Genomic DNA, 16889 nt, shown 5'->3' on the forward strand with positions numbered 1-16889 from the left:
TTCATGGTTACATAAAATATTTATCATTTCCAAAAACAAATCACGAAGTTGCAAAAATGTTAAAGACTTTCAAAAAAATGTTCGTTAGTTTGTAAAAAGAGACATGAATTTAAAAATAAATCCTCGAAATTAAAAATATTCCATGAATTAATACAATTGTCTGTGAATGAAAAATGATTTAGAATTAAAAAATGTCCTCTAATTAAAAAATGATAAATGTTTGCGTATTCAAAGAAAGTCCATGATTTCAAATAATGTTCACGGGCATGGAAAAAATATTCATGGGGTCCAAAAATATTTCAATTCTTAAAAAATATTCATGGATTCAAAAAAGTTACTCTATTTAAGAACAATGTTTGCGGATATACAAAAATGTTATCGTATTCAAAAATTATTCGTAATTTCAAAAGCTGTACTAGATTTTGAGAAATATTCTTGATTTCAAAAAATGATCATGAAATTCGAAAAATGTTCTTGAGTTGGAAAATTGTTATGACTATGAGAAAAATGTTGGAAAATTAAGAAGAATGCAAGTAAATGAAAAGAAAAATGTTTGCAAATTCAGAAGAATGCAAGTAAATGAAAAAAATCACAAGCTTAGAAGAAATGTTCGTGAATTAAAAATTGGATCACGAATTGCAAAATTGTTTTTAAATTCAAAATCATTCATAAATTCCAGAAAATGTCAAGAAATGAAAAATAAAAAAATAAAAAATAATAAAAGAAAACCGGGCGAAAATGAAAACGTTTCATGGAAGTTTCTTGTCCCTTTTCAAAACCGGTGAGGAAAAAAGTATGGACCACCCCATACCGAGTACATGACACATGGGGAGGGTATGCGCTGGGTTGCTATCCAGCGACCCGCATGTCAAATAGTAATCGCCGCGAGGGTATAGGGGCCCTGCAGCGTGTTTTAGCTGGGCTGGCCTGGTCAGTTGCTTCCGGAAAAAGAAGAGAGGGGGTGGGAGAGAGAGAATGGCCCTTCGTCCCAAAATAAATGTTTCAATTTTAGTATAACTCTATACTAAAGTTAGTGAAAAATGAAGACACTTATTTTGAAATGGAAGGGGTATATGGATAAAGCCCAACAATGAGAGAGAGAGTGTGGGAGAGAGAGTGGATATGTTGTTCGTGTTTCAGATCAAAATCTTTGTCAGTAGCCTTCCAGATAAAAACACGTGGTTAGCTAGTGAGGAGTGGGAGCGCAGCTCTCCTGCCAGGAGTAATAATTGTCAAAAAATAGTCAGGAGTGGGCCCCGTTGCTGGCCTCGGAATGCACAGAGGTGAGGTGAGGACAAGAGAGGAAGGTGGCCGGGACGGAACGGCCACGGCCACGGCCAACGAGCAGGTGACAGAGAGAGAGAGGACCAACTCGAGCAACAAGCACTCCCTCTGACTCATAATATAGAGCATTTTCTACACAGTGTAGTGTCAAAAAGGACGGAGGGAGTAGAACAGAGCACCGTCGGCGACTATACTTCCGACCATCTTCTCCAACACATCCTTCCTTCTCGCCTGCACCACCTCAGTCCTCACACAACAACAACGCCGACGACAAAGCTACTCGCCATCTGAACTGAAGCATCGGCTCCTCGCCCCGAGGGCTGCTCCGGCGATGGAAGACGGCGGGAGGAGCACGCAGTGGCGCTTCGCGGCCCCGAACCCGACCTTGGCGGCCGCCGGCGAGAGGAGCATCCAGAAGGCCCTCCTCCAGGTGCACGCCTGCCTGGACGAGCGCGGCCCGCGGCCCGTGATCCCGCTGAGCCACGGCGACCCCTCCTCCGCACCCTCCTTCCGCACCGCGCCCGAGGCGGAGGAGGCCCTCGTCGCGGCCGTGCGCTCCGGCGAGTACAACGGGTACCCCACCCCCGCCACTGGCCTCCCCGCTCGCAGGTCTGTGTGCCCCGTCTCTCTCGTTTGCCATTGTCCCTTTCAGAACATATCATGTGGATTGCCATTGTCCCTTGAACTGAATGAATGAAGAGCTACAGACTACAGAGTGACTGCTATTGCTATTGCTAGGTCCTAGATTAGTTTGTGAGCTGATGCTAGCTGATATGTATAGGTTTGTCATGGAGAGTTCACATAGTTCAGACTTCAGACCACAGACCTACTTTGGCCTATATCAATCTTGCATGTGATTCCCCCCTTATCCGTTTCAATTCCAATGATTTGGTTTGTCTTCAGCAGCTTCCCCAGATCACATATCCATCAAGTGAACAATTCTAAACATTATAGATCACTCCCAAGTTCCATTACTGTGAATGAAATCTGTGATAAGGAAACAGTTTACATATATGATCTATTGTACAACATAAATGTGAGTCGTCACACTCGATCCTGTTATGTGCATCTTCAGAACAGTGTTCTTCACAGTACGATTGTGCATGAAAATCCTCCATGTGTGCTGTTTCAGTAATATATATGTGCTGTGTTACTTGTATTGACACTGTCTGTTGAAACGCAGAGCTGTTGCCGAGTATCTATCCCGTGATCTTCCATACATGATTTCCCATGATGATATTTTCCTCACTTGTGGAGGTAGCCAAGCAATCGAGACTGTGATGTCTGTTTTTGGCCAAGCAGGCGTCAACATATTGCTGCCAATGCCTGGTTACCCAAAACACGAAGCACATGCAGTCTTTCATAGGATGGAAGTACGGCATTATAATCTTCTCCCGGAGAGAGGATGGGAGGTTGATTTGGAAGCTGTTGAAGCTCTCGCAGATGGGAATACTGTTGCAATTGTGATTACCAACCCCAACAACCCATGTGGTAGTGTGTATACCTACGAACATTTGGCCAAGGTTAGTATAGCGTTTGTACAGAGCTTGGTAACCTTTTTTCTCATTTTATTTGTTGTAATAGAGGTTATTTGCTTGCTTCCATGTTAAATTAGATTGCAGATATAGCAAGCAAGCTCGGTATTTTAGTCATTGCTGATGAAGTATATGGTCACCTTGTCTATGGTACCACACCTTTTGTGCCAATGGGTGTTTTTGGAGAGACTGTTCCGGTAATCACTTTGGGAGCTATATCGAAGAGATGGGCTGTACCTGGCTGGAGGCTTGGTTGGATAGCAACCTGTGACCCTAAAGGCATTCTGAGAAAAACTAAGGTGATTCTTAGTAATATCTAAGTGCATCTGTTTGTAAATTTATTAATTTTGTTCACTTCAGGATGTTTATACTTGTAACAGAGTTGTATTATTCTTACTAACTTCCTATTGGTAAGATAATGTGAGGTAAGATAATGCAGTTAGCACGTCCTGCATGTTCGTTCCTCTAAAATTTCCTATGAGGATGAGTTGTTCCACCAACTCGAACTTTAATTTGTCAGTCATATACGCTGTCGTAAGGCTGAAGATATATTATAGCATTTTTTCTCTTAATCATTTTACCACGTTTGAGTTATCTTCCAAAAGTATCAATGGAAAACTCAACACGCTACAGCCTAAGTTATCTAGACGTATTGCAATGCTACTAGATACATCCGTTTGAGCGACAAGTAATATGGATTGGAGGGAGTACCTTTTATTGATTTTTTGATATTTAACTGAATTTTCTCTGATGTGTCCATTATTAGGTTGTTGATTCACTCAGAAGCTTCGTAAGTATAATATCAGGTCCTGCAACATTTATTCAGGTTAGTCAACAGTGTGATGTCAGTCATTTCATCACCTTTATATGATATCTAGGTGCTCCGCTTTAGCATAGGTATTTGAAGGACAATTCGTTGATGCACAATCTTTGTGTTTACACGGAATACGCAGTGAGAGTTGCATCTATGTATATCTTATTAACATTTCAGTAAATCACACATGCACTGGTTCCTATTTTATCAGATTGAATCTAACAGGTGGGACTTACCATCCAGCAGCCACAGTTTGCGTTTTCCTGGCAAATGTGTCGTTCTTTAATACTTTTGATGAAATGTGTGGTTTGAAAAGTAAACAAAAAAACCCCCTAAAAAGGTTTTAAAAACTATTTATGGTAGGAGCTAGGACCCTACCGGGTCCAGGGCGTAGGTTGTAGGGGAAGGAGGGGGTTGAGCGTGGCGAGGCTCGCGGTCGCCGGCGGCCAGGGGCCGTCGTGCGCGAGGGAGGAGGCGGCGGCTCAAGAGCAGGAGGCGGCTAGGGTTAGGGTCCGGCTCCTTTGGGAGCCGGGCAATAGATTTATTCTTATTGCTTGATTGTCATAGAGTTTTACAACTAGTATATATAACCACGATGGAAAATAAAAATAGATAACTTGCGGGCTAAGCCCCTAACTAAACCTGCCCAGTGGGCCTCCTACGGGCATAAGTCTGCCCGGTCATAACATCTCTCCCCGCATGCGCAAACAGATCGTCCTCGAGCTGGAAGTCTGGGTAGTGCTGGCGGAACTCGTCGCGCTGCTCCCAAGTAGCGTCCTCCTCTGGAAGTCCAGCCCACAAAATCAACACATACCACACCCCGCGACGTAGCTGGGCCTTCAAGACCTTCTCCGGTTCCGGAAGGAGACGCCCGTCGAAGACCGGAGGAAGCGCTGGAGGGGCCGCAGGTGGCTCCCCACGGAAAGGCTTCAGCAGCCCCACATGGAAGACGTCATGGATGCGGGCACCGGCCGGAAGCTGAAGACGGTAGGCCACCTTCCCGATGCGCTCCAAGACAGCAAAGGGCCCGGCGTAGCGAGGACCCAGCTTGCGCTTCGCGCATGGGTCCAGTGACTGCGTAGAGCGATGGAGGAGACGCAGCCAAACCCAATCACCCACCGCGAACTCCCCCTCGCTATGGTGGTCGTCGTAGTAGTGCTTGGCCAACTGATGGGCCTGAAGGAGGCGTTGCTGGACCTCGTCCAACATCTCATCACGGCGCCGCATAAGATCACCGGCCACCTCCGTCCAAGCCGTCGCCGGATCAACCGGCAGTATGGGCGGGGCCGGCCGGCCGTAGACCACCTCAAATGGAGTGGCGCGTAGGGCGGAGTGATAGGAGGTGTTGTAGCAGTACTCCGCCCACGAGAGCCAATCCACCCAAGCGCGAGGACGATCACCTGTGACACAACGCAAATACATGGCAATCACCTTGTTGACAACCTCGGATTGGCCGTCCGTTTGAGGATGGAAGGCCGTGCTCAGGCGGAGCTTCACGCCCGCCAACCGGAAGAGATCGCGCCAGACATGGCCGGTGAACACCGGGTCTCGATCGCTGACGATTGAAGAGGGAAACCCGTAGAGGCGGACGATGCCGTCGAAGAAGGCACGGGCCACAGATGCAGCAGTGTAGGGATGACCGAGCGCGATGAAGTGAGCATACTTGGAGAAGCGGTCGATCACTGTGAGAATGACCGATTTGCCGCCCACCTTGGGGAGGCCCTCGATGAAGTCCATGGAGATATCCACCTAGACCTGAGACGACACCTCCAAGGGCTGAAGCAGACTAGCTGGCCTGAGTGTCTCCGTCTTATTACGCTGGCACGTCACACAAGACCGGACCCAGTCACGGACCAGGGCCCGATCACCGGGAATGTAGAAGTCGGCGCGGAGACGATGGAGGGTTTTATGCACACCCTCATGGCCCGCCGAGTGGGCCAGCAGCAGCACCTGGTGATGGAGATCGTCATGCGCCGGCACGAAGACCCGGCGCCCATGAAGAAGCAACCCGTCGGCAAGGCGCCACGGCTCCTCAAGCTCACCCGCAGCCAGCTGCTGCTGAAGGAGGAGGGCGTCCGGCGCGGCCGCAGTCGCCCGGCGGATGTCGGTGAAGAGAGCGAAAGTAGGCCCCGAGCGGATGCAGGGCGCCGCCCCCTCAGAGTCGCCAACGGTGGTGTCGTGGTCGGCGTCGCGGCGAGACAGGGCGTCGGCCACGGTGTTCAGGCGGCCCGGCCGGTACTCGACGGTGAAATCGAACGAAGAGCTTGCTGATCCACTGGTGCCGCGGCACGGTCGAGAGCCTATGGTCCAACAAGAACTTGAGGCTGTAGTGGTCCGTGCGAATCCGGAAAGACCGACCCCACAGATAGGGCCGCCAATGGCGCACCGCCTGCACCAATCCAATGAGCTCGTGCTCATAAGCCGTGAGCTTAAGATGGCGCGCGGCGAAGGGCCTACTGAAGAAGGCGAGGGGTCCATCGCCCTGATGAAGGACGGCGCCGAACCCGGCACCGGAAGCGTCGCGGTCGACGATGAACGGCCGGTCGAAGTCCGGCATCTGAAGGACGGGCCCTGTCGTGAGGGCCCCCTTGAGGGCCTCGAACGCCACAGTCGCCTCCTCATCCCAGGCAAAGGCGTCGCGACGGAGTAGGCGCGTGAGTGGAGACGCGATGAGGCCGAACTCCCGGATAAATTTCCGATAGTACCCCGCGAGGCCCAGAAATCCGTGAAGAGCCCGCGGTGAATGCGGGGTCGGCCAGGCGGCGACGGCCGCCACCTTGTCGGCGTCCATGGCCACCCCCTCGGCCGAGATGACGTGGCCGAGGTAGGCGACGGAAGGCGTCCCGAACGAGCACTTCGAGCGCTTAAGATGAAGATGATGCGCTCGAAGCTCGTTGAAGACGATGGCGACGTGCTGAAGGTGCTCCGCCCACGAGGCGCTATAGATAAGAATATCATCAAAAAACACGAGCACAAACCGGCGCAAGTAGGGGCGGAGGACGTCGTTCATCAGAGCCTGAAAAGTCGCCGGTGCATTGGAGAGACCAAACGGCATGACCAAGAACTCGAAGTGGCCGTGATGAGTCCGAAACGCCGTCTTGGCGATATCATCCGGGTGCATGCGCACCTGGTGGTAACCCGACCGAAGATCGAGTTTGGTGAAGAAGCGCGCCCCATGTAGCTCATCCAGGAGCTCATCGACCACCGGAATAGGAAACTTGTCCTTAAGTGTCAGGGCATTAAGGGTGCGGTAGTCGATGCAGAAGCGCCACGTGCCGTTCGACTTGCGGATGAGGAGGACCGGCCCGGAAAACGGCGATGTGGAGATCCGGATGATGCCCGCGGCGAGCATGAGTGCACACTGGCGCTCCAGCTCGTCCTTCTGCAGCTACGGATAGCGGTATGGCCGGACCGCCACCGAGCCCGGCAGGAGATGAATACGGTGAGCGTACACCCGGGCTGGCGGGAGGCCCCGCGGCTCGTCGAAGAGGTCGCCGTGCTACTGCAGGATGTGATCCAATAGAGGGTGCTCGGCCTCGGTCGTGGCCGTCGCTAGCTGGAGCTGGGGCGTCGACGGTGAGGCGCCCCCAACGCCCACCCATCGGACGCGGCGGCCGAGACGCCAGAAAGACATCATCAAGGCGTCGAAGTCCTAGAGGATGGGACCGAGGGTCCGCAGGAAGTCGACACCAAGGATGAAGTCGAAGCAGCCCAAGTCGATGCCCGCGCACGTGATGGTGAAGTGCTCGTCACCGATGGTGATGGGCACGTTCCGCGCGAGCCCATGACACCGAAGACGATCGCCGTTGGCCACCGTGACCCGAAGTTGCTCCCCGCCCGTCGGTTGCAGCGCTAAGCGGCGCTTGGTAGCCTCTGGCAGGAAGTTATGTGTGGAGCCCGTATCCAAAAGGGCCACCATGCGCTCGCCGTGTATCATTACGGGCAAGAGCATGGTCCGCTCATCGCGGATGCTGGCAAGCGCATGGAGCGAGACCACGAGGGTCGTCGCCGAGGCGGCCGCGGATGCGGCATCGGCAGCCGCTCGGGGCGGCAGCGCGTCGAGCCCGTCGGCCGGGGCGTCCTCCTCGGTGTAGTCGACCGTCTCCAGGTAGAAGAGGCGCGGGCAGACATGGTCCGGCGCGTAGGGCTTATCGCAGTTAAAGCAAAGTCCCAGGCGCCGACGCTCCAGCTGCTCCGCCTGAGAGAGACGACGGAAGGGCCGCGCCGCGGCTGGGGTGGTGGTCACCGGAGCGGCCGGGGGTGGCCGACCCGGTGTGGGGGACTGCCTGGCGGCCTCCTCGAGCTGGGCCCGCTGGCTGCATGGCCTGGGCGCGGCACTCGAAGGCGCGGGCGTAATACATGGCCGTCTGGAGATCCTGGGGGCCCCGAAGCTCCACGTCCATGCGGATGTGATTCGGAAGTCCATCGACGAAGAGGTCGGCCCGCTGCTGCGCCGTCACGCCCGACGCGTGGCAAGCCAGGGCCTGGAAACGGTCGGCGAAGTCCTGAACCGTGGAGGTGAAGGGAAGGCGGCCGAGCTCTGCCAGGCGGCTCCCGCGGATCGGTGGCCCAAAACGAAGGAGACGGAGCTCGCAGAAGCGCTCCGAAGGGGGCATGCTGCCCTCGTCCTGCTCGAGGGCGTAGTACCAGGTCGGTGCCGCGCCGCGGAGGTGGTAGGAGGCGAGCCAGGTACGCTCCGAGGCGAGGGTGCACTGCCCGCGAAAGAACTGCTCGCACTGGTTGAGCCAGTTGAGGGGGTCCTCCGTGCCGTCATAGCCTCATAGGTGGCGAAGTCCAATTTGGCAAACCACGGTGGTGTCTGAGTCGGAGCGCCGTGGCCGACTGGCTCGGAGGTGCGGAGCAGCGAGGATTGGGGCGCCTGGTCAGCATGGCCGCGGCCCGTGGAGTGCCCTGCCGAGCCAGAGGGATCGCCGAACTGCAGAGTGAGTGCCGGCGGGTCTCCAGCCGACGTGTAGACGGGTGGCGGCGATGATCCGGTCAGCCAGGCCGGTATTGGGGACGGCGACGGCGGGAAGCGCACTTGCTGGATCGGTACGCCTCCCTGCGGGGGTGACCCGGGCCCCGTGTTGGGCGGTGGCGGGGCCGGCAGCCGCGGCGGCACGGACCCGGGTGGCGTGGGGGCGTAGCGAGGGCCGGGGCCGGCCACTGTGGCCATTGAGGCGCGGCAGCGGGCGGCTGTGGGGCCGGTAGCTGGGGCTGTTGCTGCCCGGACCCGGGAGGCGTCGGGGGCGTGGCGATCGCCGGGGCCGGCCACTGCTGCCAGTAGGGGGCGACGACAGGCGGCGGCTGACCGGGCCAGTGGTGGTGTAGAGGCCCGATCGGCGCCGTGGTGGCCGCGTACCAGGGCAGGGCGGCTGGCCCGGTCGCGGCGGCCGGCAGCAAGGGCGACGGCTGCCCGTAAGGCCCGGCCAGGTAGAGGCGGATGCCCTGGACGGCGGTGACGACGTCATTAAGGACCCCGGTGATCTCCGCCGGGGAGTAGATGGCGGCAGGCGGCCCAGTGACGGGCAGCGACTGGCCAGTGGAGGCCCCCGCGGTGGAGCCGAGCGGCTCGGTGGGAAGCGCCAGCGGCGCGGTGGAGAGGGAGGGGGATGCGGCAGTGGTGGGCAGCGGTGGTGTGGGTGGTGGAGCAGACATGATCGGACCCAAGCTACCTGATACCAAATTGATAGGAGTTAGGAACTTAGGACCCTACCAGGTCTAGGGCGTAGGTTGTATGAGAAGGAGGGGGTTGGGCGTGGCGAGGCTCGCGGTCACCGGCGGCCAGGCGCCGTCGTACGTGAGGGAGGAGGCGGCGGCGCAAGAGCAGGAGGCGGCTAGGCGGCTCCTTTGGGAGCTGGGCAATAGATTTATTCTTATTGCTTAATTGTCATAGAGTTTTGCAACTAGTTGTTGTGTTTGTGTTGAATATTTTGTACTAGTTGGGTTACGCTTGGACTTGGTGTTGTAGTGTGGGTAGGACGTGTAGTGTCGGAGTCGGACACGTTGTACCCTTGGCCTCTTATATATGAGGAGGCACCCCACGTTGTAACCCATGACGACTAGATAGCGACAGGCTCGCAAGAGGGTGCTGGCGGCTTGTGCCGGTGCCCGGGTGGCCGGTGTTGCGGTATCTCGGGGAGGAGCGCCGTAGTCATTGCCCCGGGGAGTAGGCGAGTTCGCCAAACCTCGTTAACAAATCTCGGTGTCATCATTGTCTGTGATTGCTTGTTCCTCGATGAATCGACCCGCGTGCCTTGAAATTATTCTAACAAGTGTGGTATCATGAGCAAGGTTGGATGAGTCTACGGATCGATACGTGGAAGATCGAAGCAATTGGAATCGGCGTAATACGTCCGCTGCGCAGCAGGAGGATCCGACTAAAGCGGCGCGCGGGGCAGGCATCCAGGGCGGTGGCGCGGGCCTGGCGCTAGGCGACGCACGGAAGCAGCCAGGGGAACCACGCGGCTGGCCAAGGTGTGTTGCGCCCTATCGAGCGGCAGGCCGGCAGGAGGCACTTGGGTCCAAGCGCTGGAATCTGTTCGGTTGCTCGGGTATACGCGCACACGTGGTCACGTCGGACTCTGGTGGAAGGCAGGAACGGGACGCATACAACAGCTACGTGAGATTTGTTATGAGAAAAAAAACGGGACCGAGTCCCGGGAGAAGCCGTCTCCAGCTTGGAGTCGTGTAGGGTTGTAGGCTATAAAAGCTTGTGGAGGGCAGCTGGTACGATGAGACAAGAGGCAACAGATCCAATCAGCGGAGAGAAAATCCATCAGATTGAACAGGGGCTACGCATCATCCATTGGAAAGCAAGGGCTGAGGCAAAGCAAGTTCGCTAGCATCGGGGAAGTTGGGCCAAGACAGGAGCTACGTCACGTGAAGACCAGCTAGTAGTACGCGGAGGTTCCGTTCGTGTACTTGGGGATCACGGGAAGACTGCTCGGTTATTTTTCACGGAGTCAGCCGTACAAAGAACTATGACGTCATCGGGTACCAGGTTTGAGGTGGAGAAGTTCAACGGAACTGGAAGTTTTGGGTTATGGCAGACAAGGGTGAAAGATTTGTTGGCACAACAGGGATGCTTGAAGGCGTTGTTGCAGGAAGCCAAGCCAGCTAAGATGGAGGCAAATGACTGGGAAGAGTTACAGCTGAAAGCAGCCGGACTATACGGTTGTGTCTGTCGGACCAGGTTATTTATCATGTGATGGATGAGAATTCGCCGAAGAAGATCTGGGAGAAACTGGAAAGTCAGTTTATGTCCAAGACTACGACGACCAAGGTGTATCTGAAGCAAAAGTTGTATGGGATGAGGATGCAGGAGGGGTCAGATCTTGTGGAGTATATGAACGCCTTTAATCAAGTCGTGACGGATCTAGCACGCTTGGGTGCAACGGTTGACGACGAGGATAGGGCAATTCTGCTTCTTTGTTCGTTGCCATTATCCTATGACCATTTGATCACCACTTTGACGCACGGCAAGGAGACCGTCAAGAATGAGGATATTACTGCGGCATTGCTATCTTATGATATGAGAAAGAAGAACGCGGTGGAAGTCTCTCATGGTGAAGGTTTGCTAGTCAAGGGTGAGCAGTGGCGGAAGGGATATGAGGCTGGGAAGAACAAGAAAAAGAAAAAGAATATATAGTGTCACAAGTGTAAGCAGTGGGGACATATGAGAAAGGACTGTCCAGAACTCAATGGTGGGGCAAGTGCTAATGTGGCAACTCATGATGATGACTCAGACAGCAGTAGTGATGTCCTCGTAGTATCAGACAGGCGGTCAACCAAAGGTGAAGCGTGGATGTTGGATTCAGCTTGCTCTTTTCATGCGACACCCAACAAGGAGTGGTTCTCTTCGTACAAGTCTGGTGAGTTTGGTTTAGCCTATGTGGGCGATGACACAGGTTATCGTATTGCTGGAGTGGGTGACATCAAAATCAAGATGTTTGACGGAGTTGAGCGGATGCTTCGGGGAGTCAGGCATGTGCCAGGGCTAAGGAGGAATCTAATTTCGCTTGGTGTTCTTCATGATGGTGGTATGGTATTCCGTTGTGATCGGGATAGGAAGACCATGAGAATCATGGAAGATAAGGTGACCGTGATGATTGGAGAGAGGACGGCTTCGCATCTTTACAAGTTGCAAGGGAGCACTATTGCAGGTGGAGTCACGGAGACTGGAGTTGCAGGAGTAGCAGCGGGGTCTCACGGCGGCGGCGGGTCTGGGGTAGACTCGTCGAGTAGCTCATAGTAAGTTACGAAGAAGACAACACAAGTCCGGAGTACATGGAAGTTTGACGCATGGACAAATTCAAGGTGGTGGAGAATATTCGTCAAGGTGGAGTTTGTTGTGTTTGTGTCGAATATTTTGTACTAGTTGGGTTACGCTTGGACTTGGTGTTGTAGTGTGGGTAGGATACGTGTAGTGTCGGAGTCGGACACGTTGTACCCTTGGCCTCTTATATATGAGGAGGCACCCCACGTTGTAACCCATGACGACTAGATAGCGACAGGCTCGCAAGGGGGTGCTGGCGGCTTGTGCCGGCGCCCGGGTGGCCGGTGTTGCGGTATCTCAGGGAGGAGCGCCCGTAGTCATTGCCCCGAGGAGTAGGCGAGTTCGCCGAACCTCGTTAACTAATCTCGGTGTCATCATTGTCTGTGATTGCTTGTTCCTCGGTGGATCGACCCGCGTGCCTCGGATTTATTCTAACACTAGTATATATAACCACGATGGAAAATAAAAATAGATAACTTGCGGGCTAAGCCCCTAACTAAACCTGCCCAGTGGGCCTCCTACGGGCATAAGTCTGCCCGGTCATAACAATGTATTTAGAATTTAATTATAGCATATTTACAAGTATCTAAATTAAACTTTGGGTCATATGTATGCTCCTAGTGCAACCACCAATTCGTTTATCACACCACCAAACAAACAGAAAGCAGTACCAAACAAAAGGTTTGGTGTCGGAGTAGTATATATTTTTTGGCTAAATGTGCTTTCTGTTTTTCATTATTGTCGATAAACTGCATATCTCACGAAACCTCGCATATTTTGGATTATTACTGCCGTGTCACATGTCAGTTACACCGACAGGCAATTCTCACATGTGAGAGTCCATTTCAACTATTGGGATTCATCAATAACGCAGTTTATCGGAACCTTGTGCTAAAATAGGTGTAATTTGATGAATTACAGTCAACATGAGTACTTTTCTGATAATTACAGCGAAATATACGTAGTTATGTGAAATCTACTCATTTCAAATACCTCTAGATGCAATGATGCGTTTTTTCCGCTTTTGTGTGGATTAAGAAACCAACTAATTGCACTGGTTTGTCACTCTGATGTGGTCCATGCAAATCACACACTTGCGGTGCCTTTTTTATGCTGAAAAGAAATCACCTGCTGCTTAAATAATCAGCACCGTACCTAACCTGTTCCAGCAAGATTAAACCTTTAGAGAGCAAACTAGTATGGTTTCATGTCCGACAATTTTCAAGTATTTTCAGTAGTGACTTGGGTGCATATTGTTCCCATGACATCATTGTAGAGGATTGAAAAACATCACATCTTCTAAGTTGTCTTGTCCGTGCACCAGGGAGCTATTCCTCATATTATCAAGAACACAAATGATGAATTCTATAACAACATTGTGAAGCTGTTGAAGGAGACTGCAGAGATATGTTACGATGCAGTAAACGAAATCAAGTGTATTACCTGTCCCCACAAACCAGAGGGCTCATTTTTTATGATGGTAAGGCATATATAGAGATTAGAGAACAATGTTTGCAACTTCACATTGTTGCAGGTTGAAAGGAGGTGGACTAACACTATGTTCTGCAGGTAAAACTGGACGTGTCACAATTGCCGGACATTTGTGACGACGTAGACTTCTGCAGCAAGTTGGCGAAGGAGGAATCAGTTATACTGTTGCCTGGTATGCAGTAGCAGAACAGACAAATAGCTGCTTACGTCGAGATGCAAACACCCCTGTTGATATATTTTCAGCACACCATTCTTTTCCATATGTTGTTTGAGAGATGCCCCAACCTCTAACTGCCATTTGCAGGGAAATCCTTGGGCATGGGGAACTGGTTGCGCATCACCTTTGCTTCGGAGCCACCTACACTGAAGCAAGGGCTCGAAAGGGTGAAGTCTTTCTGCAGGAGGCATCAGTCACAGGCCAATTAGCGTTCATGAGTTGGTGGTAACACCGCGTTACTTTCCACAATGCCTGTTGGGGTTTCAGTAATGGCTTATACACCATTTCCAATAAATAATATAGGGGTTTGCCGAAAAATAATGTGCTGTCGGAAGAGCGGCCCCCGCGACCCCCGCTCCCCCGCGACCCCCGCTAGGGTTTCCCACCCGCGGCCGCCGCCGGTGGCCTTGCCCTCCCGCCGCCGCCGGCCGTCGGGCGCTCCTCCCGGCCCGCCCCGCTCTCCCCTCCCCCTCCTCCTCCCCTCACTTCCCGCGGTGCGCCCGCACGCGCCGGGGAGGATCTCCTGCTGCCGCGCACCTCGCCCCGCCTTCCTTCCCTCCCCGCCGCCGCTGCCGGCGAGCTCCGCCGGGCAAAGCCCGGTGGACATGGCGGCGGCGGGGCCACTCTTCCCCCTCCGCTTGTAGGCGCTGACGCGGGGCGGCCCCTTCGAGTGGCGGCACTGGTTGTGAAAGGATCGATATAGTTGACTAGAGGGGGGGGGGTTGAATAGGCAACTAACAATTTTTAGCCTTTCCTTTCTCAAATTAAACTTTGCATCAAAGTAGGTTGTCTAGATATGCAACTAGGTGAGCAACCTATATGATGCAACAACAACAAGCACACAAGCAAGCAACAGATGCAACACAATATAAACTTGCACAAGTAAAGGTACGAAATAACCAAGAGTGGAGCCGGCGAAGACGAGGATGTGTTACCGAAGTTCCTTCTTTTTGAGGACAAGTACGTCTCCGTTGGAGCGGTGTGGAGGCACAATGCTCCCCAAGAAGCCACTAGGGCCACCGTATTCTCCTCACGCCCTCACACAATGCGAGATGCCGTGATTCCACTATTGGTGCCCTTGGAGGCGGCGACCGAACCTTTACAAACAAGGTTGGGGCAATCTCCACAACTTAATTGAAGGCTCCCAACGACACCACGAAGCTTCACCACTATGGACTATGGCTCCGAGGTGACCTCAACCGTCTAGGGTGCTCAAACACCCAAGGGTAACAAGATCCGCAAGGGATTAGTGGGGGGAATCAAATTTCTCTTGGTGGAAGTGTAGATCCGGGCCTTCTCAACCAATCCCTAGAAAATCAACAAGTTTGATTGGCTAGGGAGAGAGATCGGGCGAAAATGGAGCTTGGAGCAACAATGGAGTTTGGGGATGGAAGAGGTAAGTCTTCTTGGAGAAGAAGACCCCTTTATATAGTGGGGGGGGGGGCACATCCAACCGTTATGCAGCCCGCAGCCCGCATCTGGGCGGTACTACCGTTGCTGGAGCGGTAGTACCGCTGCCACAGCGGCACTACCGCTGTGGCAAGCAGGCAGACGGGCAAACAAGGCTGAGGAGGAAGAAGTACACGCACTAGGGCGGTACTACCGCCCTGAGAGCGGTACTACCGCCTATAGGCGGTACTGCCGCTTCCTACAGCCATTGGAAAAACAGGGGAGGGCAGCGAGCAGAGCGACAGTGGAGCGGAAGTAGGAGGGGTACTACCGCCCTCAGGGCGGTACTACCGCGCCCTACTGTCGTCCCTACTACCGCCCCCTGCATGGTCCTATACGAAAAACCCGACACGAAAAAAGTCGAGACCACAGCAGGAGTGGTAGTACCAGTGGCACTAACAAGCGGTACTGCCGCCAATAGGCGGTACTACCGGCCTGGCCGCGGTACTACCGCTTAGCATAAGGCACCCCTTGTTTTGCACAACTCGGAAACTCCAACTGGCAGGAAGACAGCGTGGGTGCAAGGAAAATGTGTACGTGTTGATTCCACCCATACTCTTCCGAAACGGATCTCCTCTTGATAGTACGGTTATCCCTACGACTCAATTCCACCGAAAAGAAACGAAGGAAAATAATCCGTCCAAAGTGAAGACCTCGAGGGGTAACAATCGCAAAGTGCCCTTATATTAGATCACCTGAAACACTTAGTGCACACGATTAGTCCGCAAACGAATTGTCATCAATCACCAAAACTACTTAAGGGATAAATATGCGCTTACAATCTCCCCCTTTTTGGTGGATTGATGACAACACGGGATTTGCACAAGATAGTAACTAAAAGTAAGCAAACCCCCTTCTAACAAAATATAGACGGGCTCCCCCTAGAGATGTGCACCAAGGAATTAGCATGAAAGGCTATGTGCACATCTTTAGGATCAAACTCCCGCTATATTTTGTAAGCAGGCAACATCCTTGCATGTAAGAATAACAACAAGTACAACTAAGCAAGGACGAGCAGAGAGCACTAATATAAATGCTGAAAAAGAAGCATCTCACAATATAATAGGGTACTTGATACTAAAGTAGATAGGGTAGGGTAGTTCACATATGTCTTACACCATATGGTCTTGCTCAAAGCCGAAAGAAAGCGAACGAAAATGAGACACGAACACGAACACGAACACGCCAACACACACGCCAACACAAGACCAGGCAAATCCCTAACTCTCCCCCTTTGGCAGCAAGACACCAAAAGGGACGACACGACACACGATGGTAGTAGGTCTCCATGGCATCACCAGTCATGCTCCTCCTATTCCTCATCCTCAGAAACCTCTGCAGCACGGGGAGAAGTACAAACTCCGGTGTCCTCCTCAGCGTCAGACCATGGGCAATGCACTCTGATCCAGGACTCCTCATCAGTGATCCTCTCCTCAGAGCCATCTGGAGCCTCAAGGCCAACCTGTCTCATCATAGCCTTGTCACGGCGACGAGCCATCTTGGCCTCCTTGTGAGCCATGTACTGGCCCTTGGCCTGAAGGCAGAACAGACACTTCATCTTCTCCTTGAGTTTCTTCGCCCAAGAGGGCTCCTCGGATGGGGGCACATACTCCGGCCCATCATCATCCTCCTCCTCATCATCAGATAGGACAGTCTCCTGCACTGGAGGTGCCGGAGTAGACGAACTCCACTTCTCCTTCTGACGCAGCTCGATAGTGTCATGAGACACCATGTTGTCTGTGAAGGAAATATGCCCTAGAGGCAATAATAAAGTTATTATTTATTTCCTTATATCATGATAAATGTTTATTATTCATGCTA

The 16889-nt window shown here is 52.9% G+C and overlaps 1 protein-coding gene across 1 annotated transcript; it reads left to right on the forward strand.

Moving 5' to 3' along the window:
• The first annotated feature begins 1394 nt into the window (after nucleotides 1-1394).
• LOC109746718 (nicotianamine aminotransferase 1) lies at nucleotides 1395-13940 on the forward strand. Its single transcript, XM_020305821.4, has 7 exons — nucleotides 1395-1893; nucleotides 2468-2807; nucleotides 2900-3118; nucleotides 3586-3645; nucleotides 13236-13391; nucleotides 13481-13574; nucleotides 13707-13940. Exons 1-7 carry the CDS (start codon nucleotides 1616-1618, stop codon nucleotides 13826-13828), a joined length of 1269 nt encoding a protein of 422 aa, XP_020161410.1. The 5' UTR covers nucleotides 1395-1615; the 3' UTR covers nucleotides 13829-13940.
• Nucleotides 13941-16889: the final 2949 nt, after the last annotated feature.

Source organism: Aegilops tauschii, chromosome 7 (genome assembly GCF_002575655.3).
Source record: "Aegilops tauschii subsp. strangulata cultivar AL8/78 chromosome 7, Aet v6.0, whole genome shotgun sequence".
Lineage (NCBI taxonomy): Eukaryota > Viridiplantae > Streptophyta > Magnoliopsida > Poales > Poaceae > Aegilops > Aegilops tauschii.